Here is a 24,334-nt window from a genome sequence, read left to right on the forward strand (position 1 = left end):
TGCAACAAGATGGCTGTCGTTCCTGAGAATAGAGTCCTCTCCTTCAGCGTTTTCAAATGGAGCTCTTACTCCTCCACATATTTACCAGAGTGAGTAAAGCACATAAACACATACACGTTTTGTGCGTTCGTTTCCGTGATTGCCGTGTCCTTTATCCGCACAATGCATAGGAATAGGCTTTCCTTGGCCTATCTTGACAGCGAGCCAACTGTCGTAAGCTAGTCTTGTGCTAGCTAGCTACTCAGTCTGCATTTAATGTTAGCCGGCGCTGTCGAGTTTCTTTGGCTGGCTATCATATTAGGTTGTTGTTTTACGTTTAGCTAGCTAGAAGCCCTGTAGGTTATGCAAGTTAAAGATAACCTGCTGAAAGACTAAAGTTAGCTAGACTAAGCTAGCAGCTAGGGTTGCATAGCTGGTGGTGCTTCTGCAGCTAGCTAACCAGATACCAGCCATCTAGCTAGCTATGCCATTCTAACAAATGCTCTTTTGACTGTGCGAGCAGAGTTCACCCGAACACATTTGCTAGCCAACTGGCGCAGGTAAACGCTAGTTTATGTGTCTGTTAGATACCTGCCTGTTTTTTTGCACAGGTATAGTTAGTGAACGTTAATTAACTGGTAGTTATCTGTTCTGTGCTTGGTCATGGATGTTACGTTTGCTGAACGGTCGTTGAAAACCAGAAATAAGCTAAACTAGAGAACTTCAACCCTTTGCGCCTCTCTATACAGAAACATCTTGGTGGACAAACCCAGTGACCAGTCCTCCAGATGGTCCTCTGAGAGCAACTACCCACCACAGGTAATGTGCCACGCCCCCTCTATAGACGCATAGCAACATGTATACATGTAACCATGAATAGTTTGGTTATGTCCAGAAGTAGAGTGTCTGTGGATGTTCCTCCAGTATTATAGAAATGGGTACACATGCTCAAGCATAGCTTGGAAGGTGGTTCCATGCTAGAACATATGCCTCATTGATGTCCATGATGGATTTGCAAGGGTGGCAGTTTGTGTGTGTATGTGTGCATTGGCTTGTCTGACAGGCTATGTTAACACAAGGTGGTTAGAGAAGAGTCTAGTCGTACTTGTTAGACGTTGTTTTCCCTATTGGCAATACATTTTTGCTGTGAACACTGAAACTGCTAGCCTAACATTATGTGTTTCAGTAAACATACATTCTTCTACTCGGGGATAATTCTACTTTTCAAATTCACAGTCTACATTATGTAAAAGCTTCCTGCCTTGTTTGATCCTTTATTTTTATTTTTTTTTATATACATGTGAAGAGCTTCATATGTTAGTGCGTCATATGAATTCAAAAAGAAATGACATGTTTCCATTCCATCATTGCCACAAAAGAATATGCATCATGATCGGGGAACAAGATGTTTACTGTGCACTTGTTAAGTGAGATCCTCTCTAGTCAAGCTCCTTTATTTAAAAAAAAAAACATTTTATTCATTCATTCATTCATTCATTCATTCATTCATAATTCACCTTTCTTACTTATCTAAAGACATTATGGCAAATGGTAAATAATGGGCTGCACTTGTATAGAGCTTTTATCCAAAGCGCTTTACAATGGCCTCTCATCCAGCCATTCACATGCACGTTCACACAGCATGCATGGTGCTAGCCTGCTCATTGGGAGCAATTTTGGGGATCCTTCTTGCTCACGGACACTTCAACATGTGGACAGGAGGAGCTGGGAATTGAACCGCCGACCTTGCGGTCATTGCACGACAGTCCGCTCTACCTCTTGAGCCACAGCTGCCCCCTCATCTTATTATAGCCTAGACACTATATTATGTGTAACACTATGAAGAGGAACCAGCCTCACCCCAGTGACATGCATGTGACCTCGCCAAGAAAGGAAGTTGTCTCTCTATTGAACCTTGGTCTAGTGAAGTACAGAGGGATGTAACACTAACTTTGCCATTAATTCAACTGGCAAATCCATTACGTCACTGTACAAACCAGCACTGAAAATAATGGACCAAAAACAAATGAAATGGCAGCACATTATAATTCTGGGAAAATTCAAGTTGCTCAGTTATGATGGCTTCATCAAGTTGTGACAAAAACAAACACCAATAGAATCGCCACTATAGGGGATGAACAAATGGCATCTGCAAGGTGGCACAGCGCAAAACCATGTTCAGTCAGTCTTCTTTTTCAGTAAAAGGGATTCATTTTTGGAATGCCCTACCAACTGAAATAAAAACACTAAACTGAAAATGTTTAATGACGAGGGGAAACACTGGCTGAAACAAAACCAAACCCGGCCGCGATCATTGATCATGCACTGACTGCCCACACGAATGGACACACACACACCCATAAACATAGATGTACAATAAGTACTGTAAGTAAAAGTACTTATAAAGACTACGCGCATGCATGCACACAGACACACACATCTATAAACCACACATACACATATTGCCATGAATTAGTGAACATACACGTGCGCACACACGCAACACATGTAAATGTGATGAAATTATTGTATGATGTAAACACTGTCATTACTTACTAGGTGCTCACTCACATCAATGCTTTTAATTTTGACATCTCATCAATCACTCATTGATGTGATTTATTTTGGCCTCTTGAAGCAATACATTAATGCAGAACCATGTGATAGGCATGGATCGAACGGATTGACCAGCATGCATTGCGCAAAACTGAGCGGGAGGAGGCAAAACGTGTCGAAGTTCGGCAGAACAACAGTGGTAGCCATTATTAACTCGAGTGAACATTTGTCACTCAGAACATTTGCCAGATCCTGTATCTAGCTATATTTGCTATTGAAGAAAAACACAGATGGTGCCAAAATACTGTGCAATTTGTGGAATCAAGGATTTACCTGCCTAGGGTAGCCTAGAGCTAGAGGGTTAGCATGGTGCACTCGAGTCCCCGTCTTCCTAGATGTTTTTGTTGTTGTTGTAGTCCTTGTTATTTTGCTTCTGGGGATTTGGCAACTCGTTTAGATGCGGCAAATCCCCGGAAATGCAGACTTCGTGAAGATGCTTTGTTTACATGGAGCAACTATAGTCAAGGAAACAACATTTTTCTTTATTGTTTTGTGGGTGTCTAGTTGTTGAGCCTAATGTTGTTCTAGGGTGGAATTCTTCTTTAAGAGTGGTATCCCCCCTTTTTTTTTTCTTTTTTTTTTCCTCCACTCGGCACAGCTGTGGCCGGATGGCATTATGTTTCCGGGTTGTCCGTCCATCCCATTCTTGTGAACGTGATATCTCAAGAACGGCTAGATGGAATTTGTTCACATTTGGCCAGAATGTCCAGTTACACTCAGGGATTAACTGATTAGATTTTGGTGGTCAAAAGGTCAATATCACTTGACTTAAGGTCAAGTTCACAAAACATGTTTAGAGCAACTTGACTTTTGGCGGACGCATACATCCACGAAGCAGTATTTCTAGTTTTCTATGAATTTTAATCAGGAAAGCTATTGTAGTGAACTATTGAGCATGTTGATCATCATTAGGGTTGCACAATTCCAGGAATATTCACAAACATGCATGGTAGTTAACAGAAATGTATGGGAATTAACAGGAATAAACGGGAAAACAATTTTTGCCTGTTAATTCCCATAAATGTCCAGTTTATTCTTGTAATTCCCATAAATTCCCATTGGAGGGGAATTTGGGGAAGTTTTAGAATATTCCTGGAATTTTGCAACCCCAATCATCATTAATTGTTGTCATAATGGAGTGTGACTAATTGTTTTTTTTTGCGTAGCGACGCACCAAAGATGGCAAATGTCCGGTTGCCCCTCCCTCCCTCCCTTCCTCCCTCCCTCCCTTCCTCCATCGGGTTGTTGACCTGCAGTTCTATGTTGCTACCACTGAGTCTGTGTTTTTTGTGCGTGGCTGTAAGCCAGTGCACCTACCACAAGAGGCAGTGGTTTTTGTGCGTGGCTGTAAGCCAGCGCACCAAAGACAGCAGATGTCTGGTTTTCACTCCCTCCCAAGGGGCCAGGAAGCAATTTACTTCCTGAAACATTTTGATCAGCGCCATCTTGCCGAATCGACCCCTTTTGACATGCGCAGTTGTGCTTTTCTCAGACCCTGCCGCGTTCACGAACAGTTTGCACGTTCCTGTGGATTTCCAATGCGCATTCACAGCTCCCCCCGCTCTGTTAGTGTGTCTGAATTAGCATTATGAACTAGCTTGTGTAAAATACTGATTCTGTCAAATATATTGTTTCTAAAAATTATTTCTTTATTCAGGCATCTTAGTTTTAACAGTTTCATTATAGCGGAGCAGGTTATATTTGCTCGTATGTGGTATTTATTCTGTTCACAACTTTGCGATCGTACAGCCAGACTACAGAGCTCCAGAACCCCCTATGCCAAGCCGAGCTGCATCACATTCTGGCTGGCCCAGAGAGCTCTATTGCGGGTACAAGCACAGGGCTAATAGCTCAGTTTGTGGTGCTATTTTCCATTCGCTGAGTACGGTTATGATAATAATAATAATAATAATAATAACAAGAAGAATCATAATGAATATGTTATAGATATGGATTTGTGTTAGGCTTCATCAAAGACGAATGGAAAATAGCACCACAAACTCCGCTATTAGCCACGGTACTGTACCGCAACAGGAGCATTCTGTTCCGGCCGCTCCTCTGCTATGGCTACGGTTTCTGGAGCTCTGTAGCCTGGCTGTACGATCGTGAAGTTGTGAACAGAATAAATACCACATACGAGCAAATATAACCTGCTCCGCTATAATGAAACTGTTAAAACTGAGATGCCTGGATAAATAAATTATTTTTTGAAACAATATATTTGACAGAATCGTGATTTGATGGCAGGTACTTAACAATGCTAATGCAGGGACACGCAATACAGTGGGGAAAGTGGTGAACATGCATTAAACATCCACATGAATGTGTTAACTTCGTGGACATGGCTGGGTCAACAAATCAGGTGGTTAGAAAGCACAACTGCGCATGCCTGTGACGCGAGAAAACACAGCTGCGCCAGGGTTTCCGTTAGAGAAAATCGGTACCGGTCAATGTGTCCGGGAAGATTAGACTTTTCCGGACAAACTGGAGAAATTCCGGTCATTATATTCTAATATAATATTAGGCCTATTATAGGTGTTTGTCGTGGTGATTGGCTGTTGTGTAGCTTATATATGCCATGTATTGTCTTATTTTGCATCCGTATGATTAAATGGGTGATAGGCTGTCATGATTCCATGCGCTAGGCCTATAGCCTATGTAATTGCGAAGCCACAAAAATAGTCACCTTTGAATTGCAACTGTAGCCTAGAACATGAATGTTTATTTCAATTGCATGAATCGGATTTGAGGATGCAGGCTAATTGGTTTGGGATTTGCGACAGTAGCCTAATATGTGTTTACTAATTTCTCTTTCCAGTTTTAGCTTACCCTTTTTATCAATAAAACAGCGTCATTATAACCACGGACATCGCAGTAGGCTATGAGGATGAGGAAGACATAACTGTTGAGAAACAACTGATAGGCGGGCTGGGCTAAATAAAGAAATGCCACAATGCATGTCTAGATATATAACATTTTTATTTAAAAGTGCAAGAGGTTAGGCAACTAGGCTTCTCGTAACATTTTAATTTAAGGCCTACGGCTGCGCTGATTGGAATTCATAGACTAGGCCTATAGTCTAATTTCGGCCTTTTATCAGATAGGCTAAAATAGAACAAAACTCTGAAAATAAATTATATAGCCTACTTAAATAAAGTGTAAGAACTTAGAACGTTCATAGGCTAATTTCCATTCGATATTAATAGGCCTTTCCATTTTTGCCTCAAGCTCCGTACCTGGATCAGGCTCCCTCTCGCTTGCTATGGTGGCCCGCTAGCCTATAGGCAGGTTTATCTTACGGCTGTTTTTTCATCGCATAGGCCTACTAGCCAATAGCCTATACATTAACCGAACAAAATTAATTGGCCTATTCATTTTTTTTTATATTCAAAAGGAATCATAATATATGGAAATTTAATTTTAGCCTATTGTAGGCCTAATACAATTAGGGGGAATTATTTCTCCGGACATTATGACCGGAGAGATTTTAATATATTGGACTTCAACGGATTTTTCTGGACAAAAAACGGTAATTACCAGCTAACGGAAACCTAGAACTGCGCATGTCAAAAGGGGTCAATGGCCCGTTCAAAAAGCTTCACTCTCAAGAACGAGGCGTCAACGTAGTCACAGCATCCAGTTCTATTAATACATCCATGCTCCCTCCCTCCTTTCCTCCGTCGGGTTGTTGACCTGCAGTTCTATGTTGCTACTACAAGAAGCAGTGGTCCCAGAACATCAAAACAAAAACATATTCCAGATTTTCCAGATCCCTGGTGGTCTAGTGGATAGGGCAGCCGCCTTCCATGCCAAAGGTTGCAGGTTCAAGCCTCAGTGTGGACAATATTTTGCCACTGGATGTTATAGAAGCTATGTAAAAATACAGTTACCTGGTGGTCAGTTATTGAATTTATGTGCAGTAATTGAACATTTGAAATACTCCTGTTTTGAAATTGTACCTACAGTATAGGTGTCTCAGTAATTACCCATTATATATTAGGCTATACTTTGCATGTATTTACCAGGTAAATGTTTAGTAATTGGGGGACTATGAAAGGAAGGGTTACCCAAAAAAATTTCTGAGTAAGTTAATTTAGCAATAGAAATACATAAGCATAAGTTCTGATATAGACAATAAACTACCGGTGGAATGGTGGTGGAGCATCCATCGGGGACCCGCTGTAGGTCCGCTAGCCTTGTGTTATCTGGGTTTATCCCTTACCTTGGTCCAGAAACAGAAGTTGAACCAATTGCAGCAAAACAGGTAAAGTTATAGGAATCATCAGTGTAACTGCTTTAACCACTGACCGCTAGCATTAATGTTATGGAAGCTGCTGCTAGTTGTTGTGAGCTCATGAGCTAACTGGCTATCCCACTCTTATGGTGCTGAATTAGCATTGGAAGCATTGGAACTGATGTGTCCAGGCGACAAGACCTATCTTAATTTATCAAACATTATTTCATGTAATTTCAATTCACAGCTACTGTATTTCAGTGGCATGACTAGCTTCTGTCCTACCAGTCCTGAACAGAAACAAGTCAGCCACGCACATAAGCCAGGTGGACCTGGCCAGGTTCTAATATGTGCCTTTTCTAAATGTGAATATTGACACCCCCTCCCATGCTAGGACTTATCAAACCATTTGTCTTTAGCCTTTTAATTGGTGATCAAGCACTGTTCTTACTCTTCTTATTAGATTGAGACGTCTATCCAAATTTTTTGTTTTAAATATATATTGTATATATTACATATAATACAAAGATAATTGTAAGTGCTGATGTTAAATTGTTAAATGAAAGAAAATTGTTTTGCTCTTCACTGTAAATATTGGCCTTAATGTTAGTCTGTGACAATTTAATTAAGGCATAGCTACTTTGTATACTATACTGTAGGCCTGAATCTTACTGACCAGTTGCCTTCAATTACCAGTCATGTGACCTACACCCCTTTATAAGGAGAACTCATGCCCTCTGTAGACCTGAGGAAGATTCTCACGGATCGAAACCTATGTCCTAATAAATTATAAGTTATATTTTGCAGCTCAGTGGCCTTGTGGTTAGTGTCCGCCCTGAGATTAGGAGGCTTGGAGGTTCGATCCCCGGCCAAGTCATACCAAAAACTATAAAAATGATGGTACCCAAAGCCTCCCTGTTCAGCATCAAGGGCTGGATCGGGGTTAAGTCCTGCGACATACCAGCGTCATGTGCAGGGGGTGGACTTGTACTGTAGCTGCCTCACACTAAGGAATCAGGAGATAGGCTCCTGCGCTATAGGCCACTAGGCTTGAGAACCATTGGCTCTCAAGGCTACTTACTTACTGATTATATTTTGCTACCAGCAGTGTGTGTGATCTTTCTGAATGCTGTGGCACAACTTGACTGAGTAGAATGAACACGATCAATAGCCGTGCCTGGAAAGAAGCCTTAGTGGTAGATATGGCAGTACGTCTAGCTTTTATCAATTAATTTATTTGAAGATGAAATTGTATCAAAGGACCTATACAGTAAGTTAGTACAGTTACAGGACTTGCAGTCAGTCAGGCATGACTGAGGAGGGCCCTCTGCTCGTGGACTTACTCATGAAGCTATTTAAGCTACAGAACAGGGGATGTAGGAACATGGGTCTCCAGGGTTTGTTGAAAGCCTGCGATCCGGAAAGCAGATTTAATCAGTGCTACATCTGAACTGAGTAAGATCTGTTCTGTCTGTAGCTCTGTCCCAATAGGTCCTGTTATATTATATATATATATATATATATATATATATATATATATATATATACAGTAGGACTCCACTTATCCGAACCCAACGGGACCGAAGGTCGTTCGTATCTCTGAAATGTCCGGATGACGGAAACATATGTTAAAATGCACCAAATTCAATAAGTGGTATACTTGTTCCATATAGACTCATAATAGACCGATAAATAACCTTAATTACTTGTGAAAATTCATAAAAATTGCAATCAAATAGCCAACTAAACTCATATAGCCTAGCCTATAATAGACCTACAGTAGCCTATAATAAAATAACCGAATTTCCAATTGAGTGCGTGCTTTGATCAAATACAGTACTTTATTCTCAAATGAGGCGTACGCTGCCGATCGATAGGCTACTGTATTCGTAGAACAAAATGGTATAGCCTAAAAACAACCCAACATTAGAACAATTAGAGCAAATTATAATCAATAAATAAATAAATGAAATGACAGACAAGTTGTCGTGTCTTAGGCTATTGTAGCCTAAAAGAAAGTCTCTAAAACAACCGATGTAGGCTAACGTGGCCTAGGCTGTAGGCTATTATTTAACAAATACAGTAGGTTTAGTAGGCTAATCTACATGCTCACAACACGTCTGTGTTCCTGAAGTCCATTAACTGGGAACGAAAAATGACTTGATGCTGCTTCAGGTTGCTGACGCGCTTTCTGGCTACCAAGGAATGCAGCTCTCGCGCAGCAGACTCGTTTGCGTTTTATGCTCGACATTAGAGTAACAAAGAAATGAAACGTGACAGTAGGCTACAGCCTACAGGCAACATGTAGGTCTACCTATAGTTCTTTTTTTATTCACAGTAGGATACAGTACTGTAATGAAAATCCCACCGGTAACCAGATAGCAGGCTAAAAAAAATAATAATAATTTTTAAGCCTGTCCAGTAGACCGGGAGGATCGGATCTCTGAAGTTCGGATGAGTGGGGTCCTACTGTGTATATGTGTATATATATATATATATATATATATATATATATCAGAGGAGGCTCATCCATTGAGGTAGAGGAGGACAGTCCTCAGTTTTTGGAGAGAAGAGAGGGATTAAAATATACATAAATGCATTTATTTATTTATAATTAATATTTAATATTATCTCAGTTTTGTTCATACATCAGGTTTTCCATATGGATAAAACCCCATTATTGAAATTCTAAAGCTCCAACAGTGACATCTATAACATGCAGCTGGAGGACCCATATATATCTATGGAAGGAAGGAATTCCTCCCTTGCGCGTGTCCCTTAGGGGTCTATCAATGTAATGCAATTTTTTCATGCTAATTTGTGATTGGCCAAAACGCTGAAAAATTACCGCAATGGAGGACAGTACTCTGAACAGGATTTAATGATTGACATTTTGTCAGTCCAATCACATTCCAGATCCCAGATTTACCACAGTGAAGGCCGATTGAGTCGGCGTTGATGTCTGTGTTTCTCTTCCCTGTGCCATTGGAGACTTTTTGTGAGTTTGTAGCTCCGTTATATAATACATCCGAAAGTATTATGGGACATGTTATACATCAAACTGTTCGTCTATTTGTCTTGATTCTAGCCATCTAAATATCTAAGCTGACATAAATACTTTTTGAGCTAGAGCCGTCTGAACACGACAGTTCCACTGGCTGGCTATAGCCGGTAACGGGGCTACGAGGTGCACGTGAGGCTACGGCATAGGCAGGCGCGCTGATTGGCTGGAGGCGCAAACTGTCGACAACTCGTCCAAAACATTTCTAGAGACTGGGTCGCAACACCGGATCGGAGAAATGCAATGAACAGCCTGTCTCCTGCTTGCGTGAGAATTGATCGCTTTGCGATGCTTATTCCTCATCCAGTGATGGATGGATGGATGGAAAACTTTCAACTGAATGTTCATATTGTGCTGATAATTGTAGGCTATAGCAACATAAGAGTGGCAGCTTTGACAGCAACCCAAATGAACTAATCCCATAGCTGTACCATTGCTGAGCGAACTGTTGGATACTGCATTTGCTGTGCAACGTATTCAATTGTCCAGTTGTCAAATCTATTTGCCAACAAACTGTTTGAGAGCCAGCACACCTCAGTGTCCCCTAATCAATTTTTTTTTTTCATATATCACCTAACCTCTCCAGCACCTCAACAATATCAATTCTTTTCTCTTTTTAGAGAAGAGTACAATCCATTACAACAACTATTGCTTACAATGTTTTGTTGTTTTGTAATATTTTATCATGAATATGATAAATAAATGCTGCATGTAGTTAAAGAAAGTGTTATTCAGTTTTTCATATGCTAAAATTGACTGTAAATCCACATTTTAAAGCTGATATTTCAAATAATAACTGACTGAGGGAATGCCCCCCCCGGCGCCCATGGGCGGTTCGCCTCTCTTCCTCCTGTCCTCCTCAGTTTTTTGAGTCACCAGTTGCCATATATATATATATTTTAGGGTACAACATGCGCAGGCTTGCTAACATGCAACAGAACTGTGGGAATGGCCTAACTGTGTTCCGTGTCCCGTTCTGTTGTTCTGTACAGTTACAGTACATAACAATGGTCCAATACTGTTGGCAGAGATGGAAACATATAGCTGACTTTCTTTGTTCTCTTTCTCTCTCTCTCCATCTATCTCGCTTTCTCTCTCTCTCTCACTCTCTCTGTTTCTCTCTCCAGTACTTGATTCTAAAATTGGAAAGGCCAGCGATAGTCCAGAGCATCACCTTTGGGAAGTATGAGAAGACTCACGTCTGTAACCTGAAAAAGTTCAAGGTGTTTGGTGGGATGAGCCAAGAGAACATGACAGAGCTCCTTTCCAGGTGAGAGCAGAATGTCCACGGATTGGGTGTGGTGCGACATTCGATGACCCTAATGTGTGGTCTTCCATATGGAATAGCCATTTTCTTATCTCTTCGACTACGTCAGCTTAATGACACATCTTTCATTTCTCTCATGAAAGAGGGAAGTGTTTGGACTTTTGGGAAACTGATGTCATCTCCAATGTCATCTCCAATGTCATCGCTGATGTCATCTCTGATGTCATCACTTCCCCTTTCTCTCAGTGGCCTTAAGAACGACTACAACAAGGAAACGTTCACTCTGAAGCACAAGATCGATGAGCAGATGTTCCCCTGCAGATTTGTCAAAATAGGTGAGCGTGGAGAAGGAATGCCCCCCTGGGTCTAGTGGTGTTATTCCCGCTATCTGACATGGATGGAGGACCGAGATAATACCTGATCTAGACAAACCAAATCTCTCTCTCTCTGTCTCTCTCTCTCCCTCTCTCTCTCTCTCTCTCTCTCTCTCCCCTTCAGTGCCTCTGATGTCCTGGGGCCCCAGTTTTAACTTCAGTATCTGGTACATTGAGCTGCACGGCATAGAAGACCCTGACGTGGTGCAGCCTTGCCTTAACTGGTACAGCAAGGTAGGTCTGCATCCTGCCCACTCCTGCACTCCTCCAGGCCTTAGGTTATCAGCATCACTGTCTTCACTAGCAGATTGTCAGTTTCTGATACCAAACCAGAACAGATTTCCAAAGCCTTAGAACTGTCATATTAGTCATTTGCGAGCGAGCAGCGTCAGTTCCGAGAACGGTCGGAGAACCACTGATCAGACATTTCCAGGGAGTGTCCCCTCCCCACGCCTTCCCTAGACGCTTTGCTAGACCCAATTTGCAAAAATTCCAAGGGTCTGGAACTGCTGAGTTTATCTTAGATTTCCGAAGCTGTGTTACCAACGGGCGTAGGTCAAAATGCCTCTATAGGCCGACGACCAATCGGAGCGACGAAACGTGGGTTGGTCATCGTATCATCATATTAAGTGGGCACAGCTGTTGTATCAAACCCACCCCTTATTAGATGCACTGTTGAGATTGGCCCGGCAAATGTCAGGCCGAATGGGAGTGTGACCAGACTGATCCGCGGAGAGAAACAGAACGTCAGCTCATATGATCAGAATGGCGCTGTCTGGCTATTCCCTAACCCCCCCCCCCCCCACATCCTCACCCTGTTTTCCAACAGTACAGAGAACAGGAAGCCATCCGCCTGTGCCTGAAGCACTTCCGGCAACACAACTACACGGAGGCCTTCGAGTCGCTGCAGAAGAAGACGCGCATCGCGCTGGAGCACCCCATGCTCACGCACCTGCACGACCGCCTGGTGCTGCGGGGCGACTTCGACGCCTGCGAGGAGCTCATCGACAAAGCCGTGAGAGGTACCGTCGCCGCGGACCGACAGACAGACGAGCGGACGGGTTTAAAAACCGTGTCCAAGGACGCAAAAACCCCAAACGCACAGCACCGTTTCGAGCTTGAGCTTTTGATTAGCTGCAGCTTGTGAATGTTCCACGTCGACGTTCGGACTTCGAAAAGTCGAGCTGGTGGATAATTTGTATGCTGTAGCCCCAGGAGAGAATGAAGGAGAGTCTGTCTGTCTGCTGTGTGTGTTTGACCTTCTCCTCTGCTCTGCTCACTAGATGGTTTATTTAACCAGTACATCAGCCAGCAGGAATACAAGCCCAGATGGAGTCAGATCATCCCCAAATGTAACAAAGGTATAAGCGCCCAAGAAACCTGCCAGGACGACATGAACAGTGAGGCAAATCTATTCAAGCAGGAACTATTCTCACCAATGTTGCTACAGTACCTCCGCAATCCATACACTGTGTGCCTGTGCCTCGTAGCCAAGTTAATGTCCTTATGTCCTCCCTGTGTTATTCCTGTGTCGTTACCACCATTTCCTCCTCTCTCTCTCTCTCTCTCTCCCCCTCTGTCTCTGTCTCTCCTTTTCTCTCTCTCTGTCTCTCCCTCCCCCTCTCTCTCTGTCTTTGTCTCTCTCTCCCTCCCTCTCCCTTACACCATACCCCCCCCCCCCCCCCTCCCCCCTTGTCTCCCCAGGTGACGGTGATGATAACCGACCAGGAATGAGGGGGGGTCATCAGATGGTCATTGACGTACAGACAGGTGAGGTCACACCCCTGAATGACGAGCACAATTGATATTCCCCCCACCTGGCATTCCTCACTGATGGCTGTTACCAAGTATGATCAAATTAAACTTAATTTCCTCCTCAAAAAAAGCAGTTTGCCTGAAGACTAAAGGCATCTAAATGGCTCATAAAGCCCTACTCTTTTGGGAGGAAGACACACTAAACACAGCAAGCTATGTTTTCATAGTGTTTGGAAATGTTTCAGTGGTGTTTTCTCCCCCAAGGCATTCTGAAGACAAAGGCTTGCACTGTTGGTGTGTGTGTGTGTATGTGTGTGTGTGTGAGAGAGAGAGATCCAGTGTGTGTGTGTTTGTGGTTGTGCTGCTGTGGGAAGCCTCACATCTCTCCGGCCACTCTCATGCCTCGCACACTGAGCTCTGTGTCTGCGCCCCACTGGGGGGGGGGGGGGGGGGGGGGGTTAATCGATTCAAACGACCCAGGGTAACCCAACGTACTAGAGTGACCCTCACGCTGTCCAGACACCACACAGACACTCTGGCACAGACTGGCCAGCGACATCGGTTTAGTCCAGCGAACATGCGCACTACCGCGTCAGCGACCATACTACTGCGCCCGGTTGATATTAGTTGAATCCATAGAGATCATCCCGTGGTGAGTTAACCGCTAGAATATTAGACGTAGTCTCAGAAACTCTTTGCGTTGCGTACAGGTAGTTATAATCACAGACAGAACTCCGGGCCGTCCAGTGATGCCGGCAGGCCTCGTGTCCCGTGTCCTGCAGAGACGGTGTACCTGTTCGGGGGCTGGGACGGAACGCAGGACCTGGCGGACTTCTGGGCCTACAGCGTCCAGGAGAACCAGTGGGCCTGCATCTCCAGAGACACCGAGAAGGAGGTGAGACCAGGAGGGAGGCGCTGAGGAGGACTGGAGGGGGCGTCACTCCTGCCTTTTTAAACGGTTGATATTCGTTCGTTTGTATGAAACCGAAATGTACATTTTTATGCTGCCCTCTTCGCCAGGTCTCTCTTGAAAAAGAGATTTTAAATCACAGTGAGTTCTTTGCCTAGTTAAATTAAGGTCTAGTAAATGATAAAAACTAGGATACAATGTGAAAAGAAGAAAATCCTGGTATCTCCTCTTTGTGTCGAATGAGTATGACTGCCAAGACTTAGTCAATGATGAACAACGGTGGCCAGAAAGGCGTTCCGCAGCCTATCCCGTTAGTTCCCGTTAATTCCCATAAATTCCCATGGAAAGTTTGCGAATATTCCTGGCATTTTGCAACCCTACTCCTCCTGTAGTTGACCAGCTCAGTGGCCTTGTGGTTGGAGTGTCCGCCCTGAGATTGGGAGGCTGGGGGTTCGATCCCCGGCCGAGTCATACCAAAGATCTATACTCTCAGACTGATAGATTGACATTCAGCATCAAGGGTTGGATTATGGGTAAATCCCTGTGACAAACTGCACTAGCGTCATGTCCAGGGGGTGGACTTGTACATCAAGCTGCCTCGCGCTAAGGAATCAGGAGATAGGCTCCTTCCCTATGGGCCACTAGGCTCCAGAACCATTGGTTCTCAAGGCTACTTACACCTGTAGTTGATGGTTAACGAAGAACAGCGGCAGTCAGAAAGGCGTTCCGCAGCCTAACCGGGCTCCGCCCCCCGTGTCCCCAGAGCGGTCCCAGCGCACGATCCTGCCACAAGATGTGCATCGACTCCCAGAGGAGGCAGATCTACACGCTGGGACGCTACCTTGACTCCAGCGTCAGGAACAGCAAGTCCCTGAAGAGCGACTTCTACCGCTACGACATCGACGCCAACACCTGGACGCTGCTCAGCGAGGACACGTCGGCCGACGGGGGGCCCAAGCTCGTCTTCGACCACCAGGTGGACCCTACACACACACACGCACGCACGCACACCCGCACGCACACACCAACTCTCGTGTACATGCAGCCCCCCCCCTCCCCCCCCCCCCCCACACACACACACACACACACACACACTGTATAGGCACCCATTTTATAAGGGTGGTCTGAGGAACTTTGGTCTCTGCTTGTACAGAATAAGTCAATGAGTTTCTTTTGAAGATGGAGGGAGTTGAAAATCTTGACACATTTTTCCTCCAGTCCCATTTTTTAAGTTATAAATGGAGCTAAAAATGCCCAGGATTTTTAATATGTCAGGTTTCCGCTTCTCTAAGCCCAATACAGAAATCCAGATGTGAAGACTCATTTCTCTCTCTCTCCCACTCTCTCATTACTACCTTTGTTTTTGTTCCTTGTCCCCCCCCCCCCATCCTGGTCCTTCTCTCTTCACCCCCCCTCCCCCGTTGTCTCCTCCCTCTCTCCTCCCAGATGTGCATGGACTCTGAGAAGCACATGATCTACACGTTCGGCGGCCGCATCCTGACGTGCAACGGCAGCGTGGAGGACAGCAGGACGTCAGAGCCCCAGTTCAGCGGCCTGTACGCCTTCCACTGCCAGGCCGCCACCTGGAGCCTGCTGAGGGAGGACTCGTGCAACGCCGGGCCCGAGGACGTCCAGTCCCGCATCGGACACTGCATGCTGTTCCACACGGTGAGCTCGGCCTGGGCTGCTACACTTCTAGCCTGCCGGCTGGCTCTTGACGCAGACGGCCTCGTTAGCCACCGCTGTCTGCGCCAATCGGCTAATGTTTGAGTTGAGCTCGGTGGTCCTATCCATCACCATTGAGGCTAAACGCCGATGAGTTAGCGTAGCTACTTTGGATGTACTGTTATTTGGTTAGCTTAGCTACTGTACTTTGATTACTGTTAATGAGTTAGCTTAGCTAGTTTGGCAGCTGTTATTGGGTTCGCTTAGCTACTTTGGCAGCTGTAATCGGTGCTAGCGGCTAATGTCGGCCCTATGCTGCACGGGGGCCAGACATGGATCAAATAAATCACCCACTGAGAAAGTCTGAAGAAAAGCCAATCATTTCTTGATTCAGATTTTCTTGATATTACTTTGAGCTTTGTTGACCTGGTTCCCATGGAGACGCAGCCAACACTGACATTAATTTATGTGTGTTATGTGCTGTTGGAGAACGCCAGTGCAAATGTTCTCAGATCTTAAAAGGAGTCAAGGAAAATCTGGGAACCGGTAGTTCCAAGGATAAAATGTGTTCCAGCGCAAAAATGTCAGCTATTCGGTGTTGAATGAAAGTGAGATTTCTTCTCTCTCTATCCCTCTTTCTGTCCATTGTCCTCCCTCTCTCGCTTTTTCTTTCTATCTCTCTTTCTCTCTCACAGAGAAATCGCTGTCTGTATGTTTTCGGGGGTCAGAGGTCGAAGACGTACCTGAACGACTTCTTCAGCTACGACGTGGACGGAGACCACGTGGAGATAATCTCCGACGGCACCAAGAAGGACTCTGGGATGGGTAAGACCGCAGCTACCAGTCGCCTAGTCTCAACGCCAGACCCATGACCGTGCTTACGCTGATCACCCTACGTGAGCCACGCTAACTAGCGTCACCGCATGCTGCAGATATCTCGGTGGGTCTGGGATGCCGCGTGCTAAAAAGTGGGTTTCGAATCCCGGCCAGTGATTGGTGCTCCCGACATCCTGGGGGAACCGATCAGTAAAGACTTTCGCACGGCCCATTTTTCGAGCCGCTCTCTATCTCTCTCTCGCTGCTACGACCTGTCAAGTCTTTCGATTTTGACACCTAGAACCGCCCTCAGAGCACCAGCCAGGGTGGCGAAGTGGCACAGATGATCATGTAGCGTACAGAACGCCACGATTCCACGTAATATTTGAGTGGGGAGAGACCACCATACCACACAGAGCTGCTGGACGTACAGTACAGGAGTAGACTGCTCTCTGTTCCAGTGTAGACCGTCTAGACAGTCACTGGCTATGACTCAGCAGTGACCGTCAAGACAGTTACCGGCTATGACTCAGCAGTTTTCAGGGAACGATTCATTGGGAAGACAGAGGGAACTGTAATCATCCAGAGGAGGATCAAGCTGAACAATAATTGATTTCACCACATTATGGAAATTGTGTTTTTGTTCAGAGAGTGTCACTCACGCATTCTGCGGTAATTATAAGGAAAGTCTCATTCCAGAACTGACATTCTCTCTGTGAATGTTCTACTCACACACACACACACACACACACACACACACACACACACACACACACACACACACACACACACACACACACACACACACACACACTCCCTGTTGAAACCTCTTACACATTTTTTTCCCTCTCTCCACTTTCACTCTCACTTTGTGTATCACTCTCTTTTCTCTCTTACCCTCAAACACACACACACACACACACACACACACACACACACACACACACACACACACACACACACACACACACTTGTCGCTGGAGTGCTAGGCTAAGGGAAAGATTACAGTGCGTCCCATTTAGTGGCCGTCAGCTGATTCTTGCCTGCGTGGTCCAGAACCACAGCCTTGTTCTGGGAGAGAGCGTCCGGCTCCTCCCAAGCCCGTGACTCCATTAGACAAAATGATCGAGTGACCAGCCCAAACGCTAGACTGAGGACTCTTAATGGACGCTGTGGTCTCAGATGCTGCAGATGGCTGGGAGATACCATCACTCCTCTTTCAAAGAGGTGTGCGTGCGGGGGCACCGAGTGTGTGTGTGTGTGCGTGTGCGTGTGCGTGTGCGTGTGTGTGTGTGTGTGTGTGTGTGTGTGTGTGTGTGTGTGTGTGTGTGTGCACGCGCACGTGTTAAAAAGCACCTGGTTAAAAGCACAGGCCAGGGATGACAAGACACTTCCTGCGCCGATAAACAGATTGCCAGTGATCTCTGGATGGACCAGTCTGACATGACTGTATGAATATAAATAGACCTCTGTCTGTAAGTCTGCTAGAGAGAAAGAGAGAGAGAGAGGAATGGAAGGAGGGAGGGACGGATAAATGGAGGGGTAGAGGAAGAACGAGGGGTGCAGATACGGAGGGGGAGGGGGGATACAAATCGAAAGACTCATAATGACGGTGCGAGAGAGAGAGGGAACAGAATGTATTTTGGCAGGAAGGAAGCAGCAAGACCAAACAGTGCTCTCGTAATCATTCTCGAATGTTTATGCGCAGCGCTCTCTCCCACCAGACAGTCCCTGCTCTCCCGTCTGCAAAGCAACACGCCCATCTCCGTGGTCCGCCCCATCCCATAATATCACTGGTCCAGAGAGCTCTGCTGTCTGCAGAGCAACACGCCCATCTCCGTGGTCCGCCCCATCCCATAATATCACCGGTCCAGAGAGCTCTGCTGTCTGCAGCCTGGCTCTTTGCTCTAAACAACTCAACAGTTGTCCGGCTGTGTCATTGCTTTAAAAAGCACGTTTGAGCCACTGACGAATACGCAGACGATCAGTATTTACTGATTGGAACCGGATGACTCCAAACTGCGTGTGTTTTCTCACTACCACTGTAAACGCACGCATGCACATGCATTGCACACACACACTTTCTCTCTCACACACACACACACACACACACACACACACACACACACACACACACACACACACAGACACACTCTCATGTAAACATGTCGGTGAGTGTTGACACTGCTTATAGGATTAACCTGCTGCAGACAAACGGCATACTGTCGGGCTTTTCAACACCACCATTGTGATTTGCATTACGCTCTGTTTGTCCTCAGGCTGTCTGGTTGCTACGCTACGTTGCTATGCTAACAGCCGTGGTTTTCGCTAGCCTGCCGCAGCTATCCCAGCCGGCCTTTCATCTGGGCAGATGAAGGCTGTTGGATGTTCTTCAGGAACGGGCGTATTAAACCCACGTTCCAGATCACCGTCTCCTCGTCGTACCCTAGTGCGTGTTGTTGGTTTGTTCCCTCGGTGCCAGCACTCCCCAAGTTACATAGGTACTCTGTGTGTGCGTGTGTGTGTGTGTGTGCGCGCGTGTGTGTTCGTGGATTGTCCCGCAGTGCCGATGACAGGCTTCACCCAGAGGGCCACCATCGACCCGGAGCTGAACGAGATCCACGTGCTGTCTGGCCTCAGCAAGGACAAGGACAAGCGAGAGGAGAACGTCCGCAACTCCTTCTGGATCTACGACATCGCCCGCAACAACTGGTACAGAACGCAGGCCCAGACACACGCGCTATTGTCCCAGCTTGTCAGTGCGAGAGGAAAGGAACATAACAGTGCCAGGCAGCCAAGAGAAACAATGGCAGGGCTAGCCCAGAGCATCACATTTCACAGCCCGCCTGACCTCCGCGAAGTTAAGTTAATCGCCCCCCCCCACCCTGCCCTTCAAAGGAGAACTAAATGTTCTCGCTGAAAGTGCGCTTGTCCGTCTGTCTGTGTGTGTCCGTCCGTCTGTGTGTGTCCGTCTGTTTGTGTGTGTGTCCGTCTGTTTGTTTGTGTGTCCGTCTGTTTGTTTGTGTGTGTGTCTGTGTGTGTGTGTGTGTCCGTCTGTTTGTGTGTGTGTGTGTGTGTGTGTGTGTGTGTGTGTGTGTGTGTGTGTGTGTGTGTGTGTGACGTACCTTGTCTCTCCTTACCAGAGGGGGGAAAGTCTTTGTTCCTCCCAGCCTGCTAAAGTAAGCGTCTTGTGAAAGAACGGACTTTCGGTGCTGCCGGTTCCGGTACACTGGTTTCAGTAGCTGTTCTTTGACAAAGTGTCCAGACAAATAAGTCAATAAAGTGTGTGTGTGTGTGTGTGTGTGTGTGTGTGTGTACTGGTGGTAGCAAAGCACTGTTTGTCTCCCCTCAGGGTTGTGTGGTTTATATCACCACCAGTCAGAACCTGTTTCATTTTACTTCAGTCACCCCGCTCAGTCTGGTGTCATACAAACATAGTGGGTACTCCGTGGGTTTGAGTGTTTATTGTAACTGTGCGTGCGTGCGTGTGTGCGTGCGTGTGTGTGTGTGTGTGTGTGCGTCCGTGTGTGTGCCCTCTCCAGGTCGTGTGTCTATAAAAATGACCAGGCTGCGAAGGAGAACCCCAGCAAGGCTCTACAGGAGGAGGAACCGTGTCCACGCTTCGCCCACCAGCTGGTCTATGATGAGATGCACAAGGTCAGACACACACACACACACACACACACACACACTCACTCTCCAGTGCGTACCGAGTCCGACTGTTGTGGCGTCCCCCGCGTGTCCAGGTGCACTACCTGTTCGGCGGGAACCCTGGGAAGTCCTGCTCTCCTAAGATGCGTCTGGATGACTTCTGGTCCCTCAAGCTGTGCCGCCCCTCGAAGGAGTACCTCCTCCGCCACTGTCGTTACCTGATCAGGAAATACAGGTACCCCGCCCCTTCACATCAGTACATGCTTTTATGGTCATCAAATCCTTTTATGGTCATCGTGACCGGGTACGCTGTCGTGTGCCGTAGGCTCAAGTGCCCTAATTGAATTGTAAGGCTGGAAATAGATTTTTTGTTTTTTTTGTATTGATTTGTATCATGGGATTTTATCAACAGGGGCTGTGTGGACCCTCGTCTTTGGATCCAGTGCCACCCAGTGGTCATGTTTTGCCATTGTAGAACATTTTTGTGAATTTGTTTGGTCACTTTTTTGTCAGTTTGGTCACTGTCCTTTTTTTGGGGGGTTGTTTTTCATAACTGTCCGCCTGATTTATGAGATTTGCTTGAGTGTTCTCTTGTTGATGTGTCCGTGCGTATTACGAGGTCCTGTGTCATAACGTTTCGTCGTGGTCCTCTCGCGGCCAGGTTCGAGGAGAAGGCCCAGTCCGAGCCCCTGAATGCCCTGAAGTACCTGCAGAATGACCTCTCCCTGACCGTGGACCACACAGACCCGGATGAGACCAAACAGGTACGCAGAGGGGGAGGAGGACGGAGGAGCAGTCGTCGGTGTGACGTGCCTCTCGTTGGCATTGAGGAGTGGTAGTGTAGTGTTGGTGGAGTGTTAGTGGAGTGTTAGTGGAGGTGACAGAGGTTTGTGGAGTGATAGTGTAGTGTTGGTGGAGTGTTGGTGGAGTGTTGGTGGAGTGTTGGTGGAGTGTTGGATGGAGTGTTGGATGGAGTGTTGGATGGAGTGTTAGTGGAGTGTTTGGAGGTGACTGAGGGGGGTGTGGAGTGTTAGTGGAGGTGACTGAGGGGGTTGTGGAGTGTTAGTGGAGGTGACTGAGGGGGGTGTGGAGTGTTAGTGGAGGTGACTGAGGGGGTTGTGTTAGTGGAGGTGACAGAGGGTTGTGGAGTGTTAGTGGAGGTGACTGAGGGGGTTGTGTTAGTGGAGGTGACTGAGGGGGTTGTGTTAGTGGAGGTGACTGAGGGTTGTGGAGTGTTAGTGGAGGTGACTGAGGGGGTTGTAGAGTGTTAGTGGAGGTGATTGAGGGGGTTGTGGAGTGTTAGTGGATGTGACTGAGGGGGTTGTAGAGTGTTAGTGGAGGTGATTGAGGGGGTTGTGGAGTGTTAGTGGATGTGACAGGGTTCTGGAGTGTTAGTGGAGGTGACTAAGGGGGCTGTGTTGTGTTAGTGGAGGTGGCAGAGGGGGTTGTGGAGTGTTAGTGGAGGTGACAGAGGGGGTTGTGGAGTGTTAGTGGAGGTGACTGAGGGGGTTGTGGAGTGTTAGTGGAGGTGACGGAGGGGGTTGTGGAGTGTTAGTGGAGGTGACAGAGGGGGTTGTGGAGTGTTAGTGGAGGTGACTGAGGGGGTTGTGGAGTGTTAGTGGAGGTGACGGAGGGGGTTGTGGAGTGTTAGTGGAGGTGACTGAGGGGGTTGTTTTTGTGTTAGTGGAGGTGACAGAGGGTTGTGGAGTGTTAGTGGAGGTGACAGAGGGGGTTGTGGAGTGTTAGTGGAGGTGACAGAGGGTTGTGTTGTGTTAGTGGAGGTGACGGAGGGTTGTGTTGTGTTAGTGGAGGTGACTGAGGGGGTTGTGGAGTGTTAGTGGAGGTGACTGAGGGGGGGGTGGAGAGGTAGTGGAGGTGACAGAGGGTTGTGTTGTGTTAGTGGAGGTGACTGAAGGGGTTGTGGAGTGTTAGTGGAGGTGACTGAAGGGGTTGTGGAGTGTTAGTGGAGGTGACTGAGGGGGTTGTGTAGTGTTAGTGGAGGTGACTGAAGGGGTTGTGGAGTGTTAGTGGAGGTGACTGAGGGGGGTGTGGAGTGTTAGTGGAGGTGACAGGGGGGTGTGGAGTGTTAGTGGAGGTGACAGAGGGTTGTGTTGTGTTAGTGGAGGTGACTGAGGGGGTTGTGGAGTGTTAGTTGAGGTGACTGAGGGGGTTGTGGAGTGTTAGTGGAGGTGACAGGGTTCTGGAGTGTTAGTGGAGGTGACTAAGGGGGCTGTGTTGTGTTAGTGGAGGTGGCAGAGGAGTTTGTGTTGTGTTAGTGGAGGTGACTGAGGGGGGGGTGGAGAGGTAGTGGAGGTGACAGAGGGTTGTGTTGTGTTAGTGGAGGTGACTGAATCAATACTTTTTTGTATTGATTTGTATCATGGGATATTACCAACAGAGGCTGTGTGGACCCTCGTCTTTGGATCCAGTGCCACCTAGTGGTCATGTTTTGCCATTGTAGAACATTTTTGTGAATTTGTTTGGTCACTTTTTTGTCAATTTGGTCACTGTGCCCTTTTTTTGGGGGGGATTGTTTTTCATACCTGTCCGCCTGATTTATAAGATTTGCTTGAGTGTTAGTGTAGTGTAGTGTTGGTGGAGTGTTGGTGGAGTGTTGGTGGAGTGTTAGTGGAGGTGACAGAGGTTTTTGTAGTGTTAGTGTAGTGTTGGTGTAGTGTTGAAGTGTTGGATGGAGTGTTGGATGGAGTGTTAGTGGAGGTGACTGAGGGGGTTGTGTTAGTGGAGGTGACGGAGGGGGTTGTGGAGTGTTAGTGGAGGTGACAGAGGGTTGTGGAGTGTTAGTGGAGGTGACTGAGGGGGTTGTGGAGTGTTAGTGGAGGTGACTGAGGAGGTTGTGTTTTGTTGGTGGAGGTGACTGAGAGGGTTGTGGAGTGTTAGTGGAGGTGACTGAGAGGGTTGTGGAGTGTTAGTGGAGGTGACTGAGGAGGTTGTGTTTTGTTAGTGGAGGTGACTGAGGAGGTTGTGTTTTGTTGGTGGAGGTGACTGAGGAGGTTGTGTTTTGTTGGTGGAGGTGACTGAGGAGGTTGTGTTTTGTTAGTGGAGGTGACTGAGGAGGTTGTGTTTTGTTAGTGGAGGTGACTGAGGAGGTTGTGTTTTGTTAGTGGAGGTGACTGAGGAGGTTGTGTTGTGCTGTTCAGTTTCAGCTCCTGCCCTCGGCGCTCTTCAAGTCCAGCTCTGACTTCATCCCGCTGGGTAAGAGGATCCCACCTTACCTTACTGTTTTACTACAACACACGCAAAACGAGGCCTGAAAAGCTCTTCGTTAGTGAGGTAACTCCCTCCCTCCCTCTCTCTCTCCCTCCGTCTTCCTCTCTCCCTCCCTCTACCCTCCCACCACCTTCTCTCCATCCCTCTCTCCCCTCCTTCTCTCCCTCCCTCTGCCCCCCCTCTTGGCAGGGTTCTCAGATGTGGACCAGACCTACGCCCAGCGCACGCAGCTCTTCGACACGCTCGTCAACTTCTTCCCCGACAGCATGACCCCGCCCAAGGGCAACCTGGTGGACCTCATCACCCTGTAGCCCCGCCCCCCCACCCTCCACACCGACACACCCGGCAAGACCTCTCGCTCTGATCGGTTGGCGGCGCGGAGCCAGACTAGTTTTTGCTTCTACACCTGACCCCTCCCAGGCGAGGGCGGGGGGAGGGGGGGGTTTGCTTGTGGACTGCACCCCCCGTCCCCCCGTCCCACCACCATCCTCCCCCTCGCTCTCGGTCATTGGTTGTTCAACGACGGTACTAACTGACTGAACGTAGAGGGCCAAACACGAGGATTGGGTGGTGGTGTGTGTGTGGGGGGGGGGGGGGCGGCGGCACTCAACATCACTGTGGATTAAGGAACAACCTACCAAGACGTAGAGTGTGTCTCTAGGCCCGATTTCGTCAAGGAATTATATGATTTAAGAAGTGGGGCAAGTGAACCCTGAAACTCTGCCAAACTGTTCTCTTTTTCCCCATTTGAGTTTGAGGTTTACATGAAGAGGATTTG

The 24,334-nt window shown here is 46.9% G+C and overlaps 1 protein-coding gene across 3 annotated transcripts; it reads left to right on the top strand.

Moving 5' to 3' along the window:
- mkln1 (muskelin 1, intracellular mediator containing kelch motifs) lies at positions 1-23,893 on the top strand. 3 transcript variants are annotated; one of them, XM_084447835.1, is made up of 18 exons: positions 1-89; positions 729-798; positions 11,018-11,160; positions 11,404-11,492; positions 11,656-11,765; positions 12,361-12,553; positions 12,815-12,931; positions 13,236-13,301; positions 14,069-14,181; positions 14,960-15,172; positions 15,643-15,864; positions 16,557-16,686; positions 19,242-19,389; positions 20,220-20,334; positions 20,424-20,563; positions 20,990-21,092; positions 23,487-23,541; positions 23,755-23,893. In XM_084447835.1, the coding sequence occupies exons 1-18, from the start codon at positions 10-12 to the stop codon at positions 23,865-23,867; spliced, it is 2,220 nt and encodes a 739-aa protein (XP_084303961.1). In that variant the 5' UTR covers positions 1-9; the 3' UTR covers positions 23,868-23,893. The 3 variants fall into 3 exon arrangements, with proteins under 3 accessions (XP_084303961.1, XP_084303960.1, XP_084303962.1); XM_084447834.1 differs by having other exon boundaries at positions 23,746-23,873; XM_084447836.1 differs by having other exon boundaries at positions 12,815-12,892; positions 23,746-23,873.
- Positions 23,894-24,334: the final 441 nt, after the last annotated feature.

The sequence above is a fragment of the Borostomias antarcticus genome, assembly GCF_949987555.1.
Source record: "Borostomias antarcticus genome assembly, chromosome: 13".
Classification (NCBI taxonomy): Eukaryota; Metazoa; Chordata; class Actinopteri; order Stomiiformes; family Stomiidae; genus Borostomias; species Borostomias antarcticus.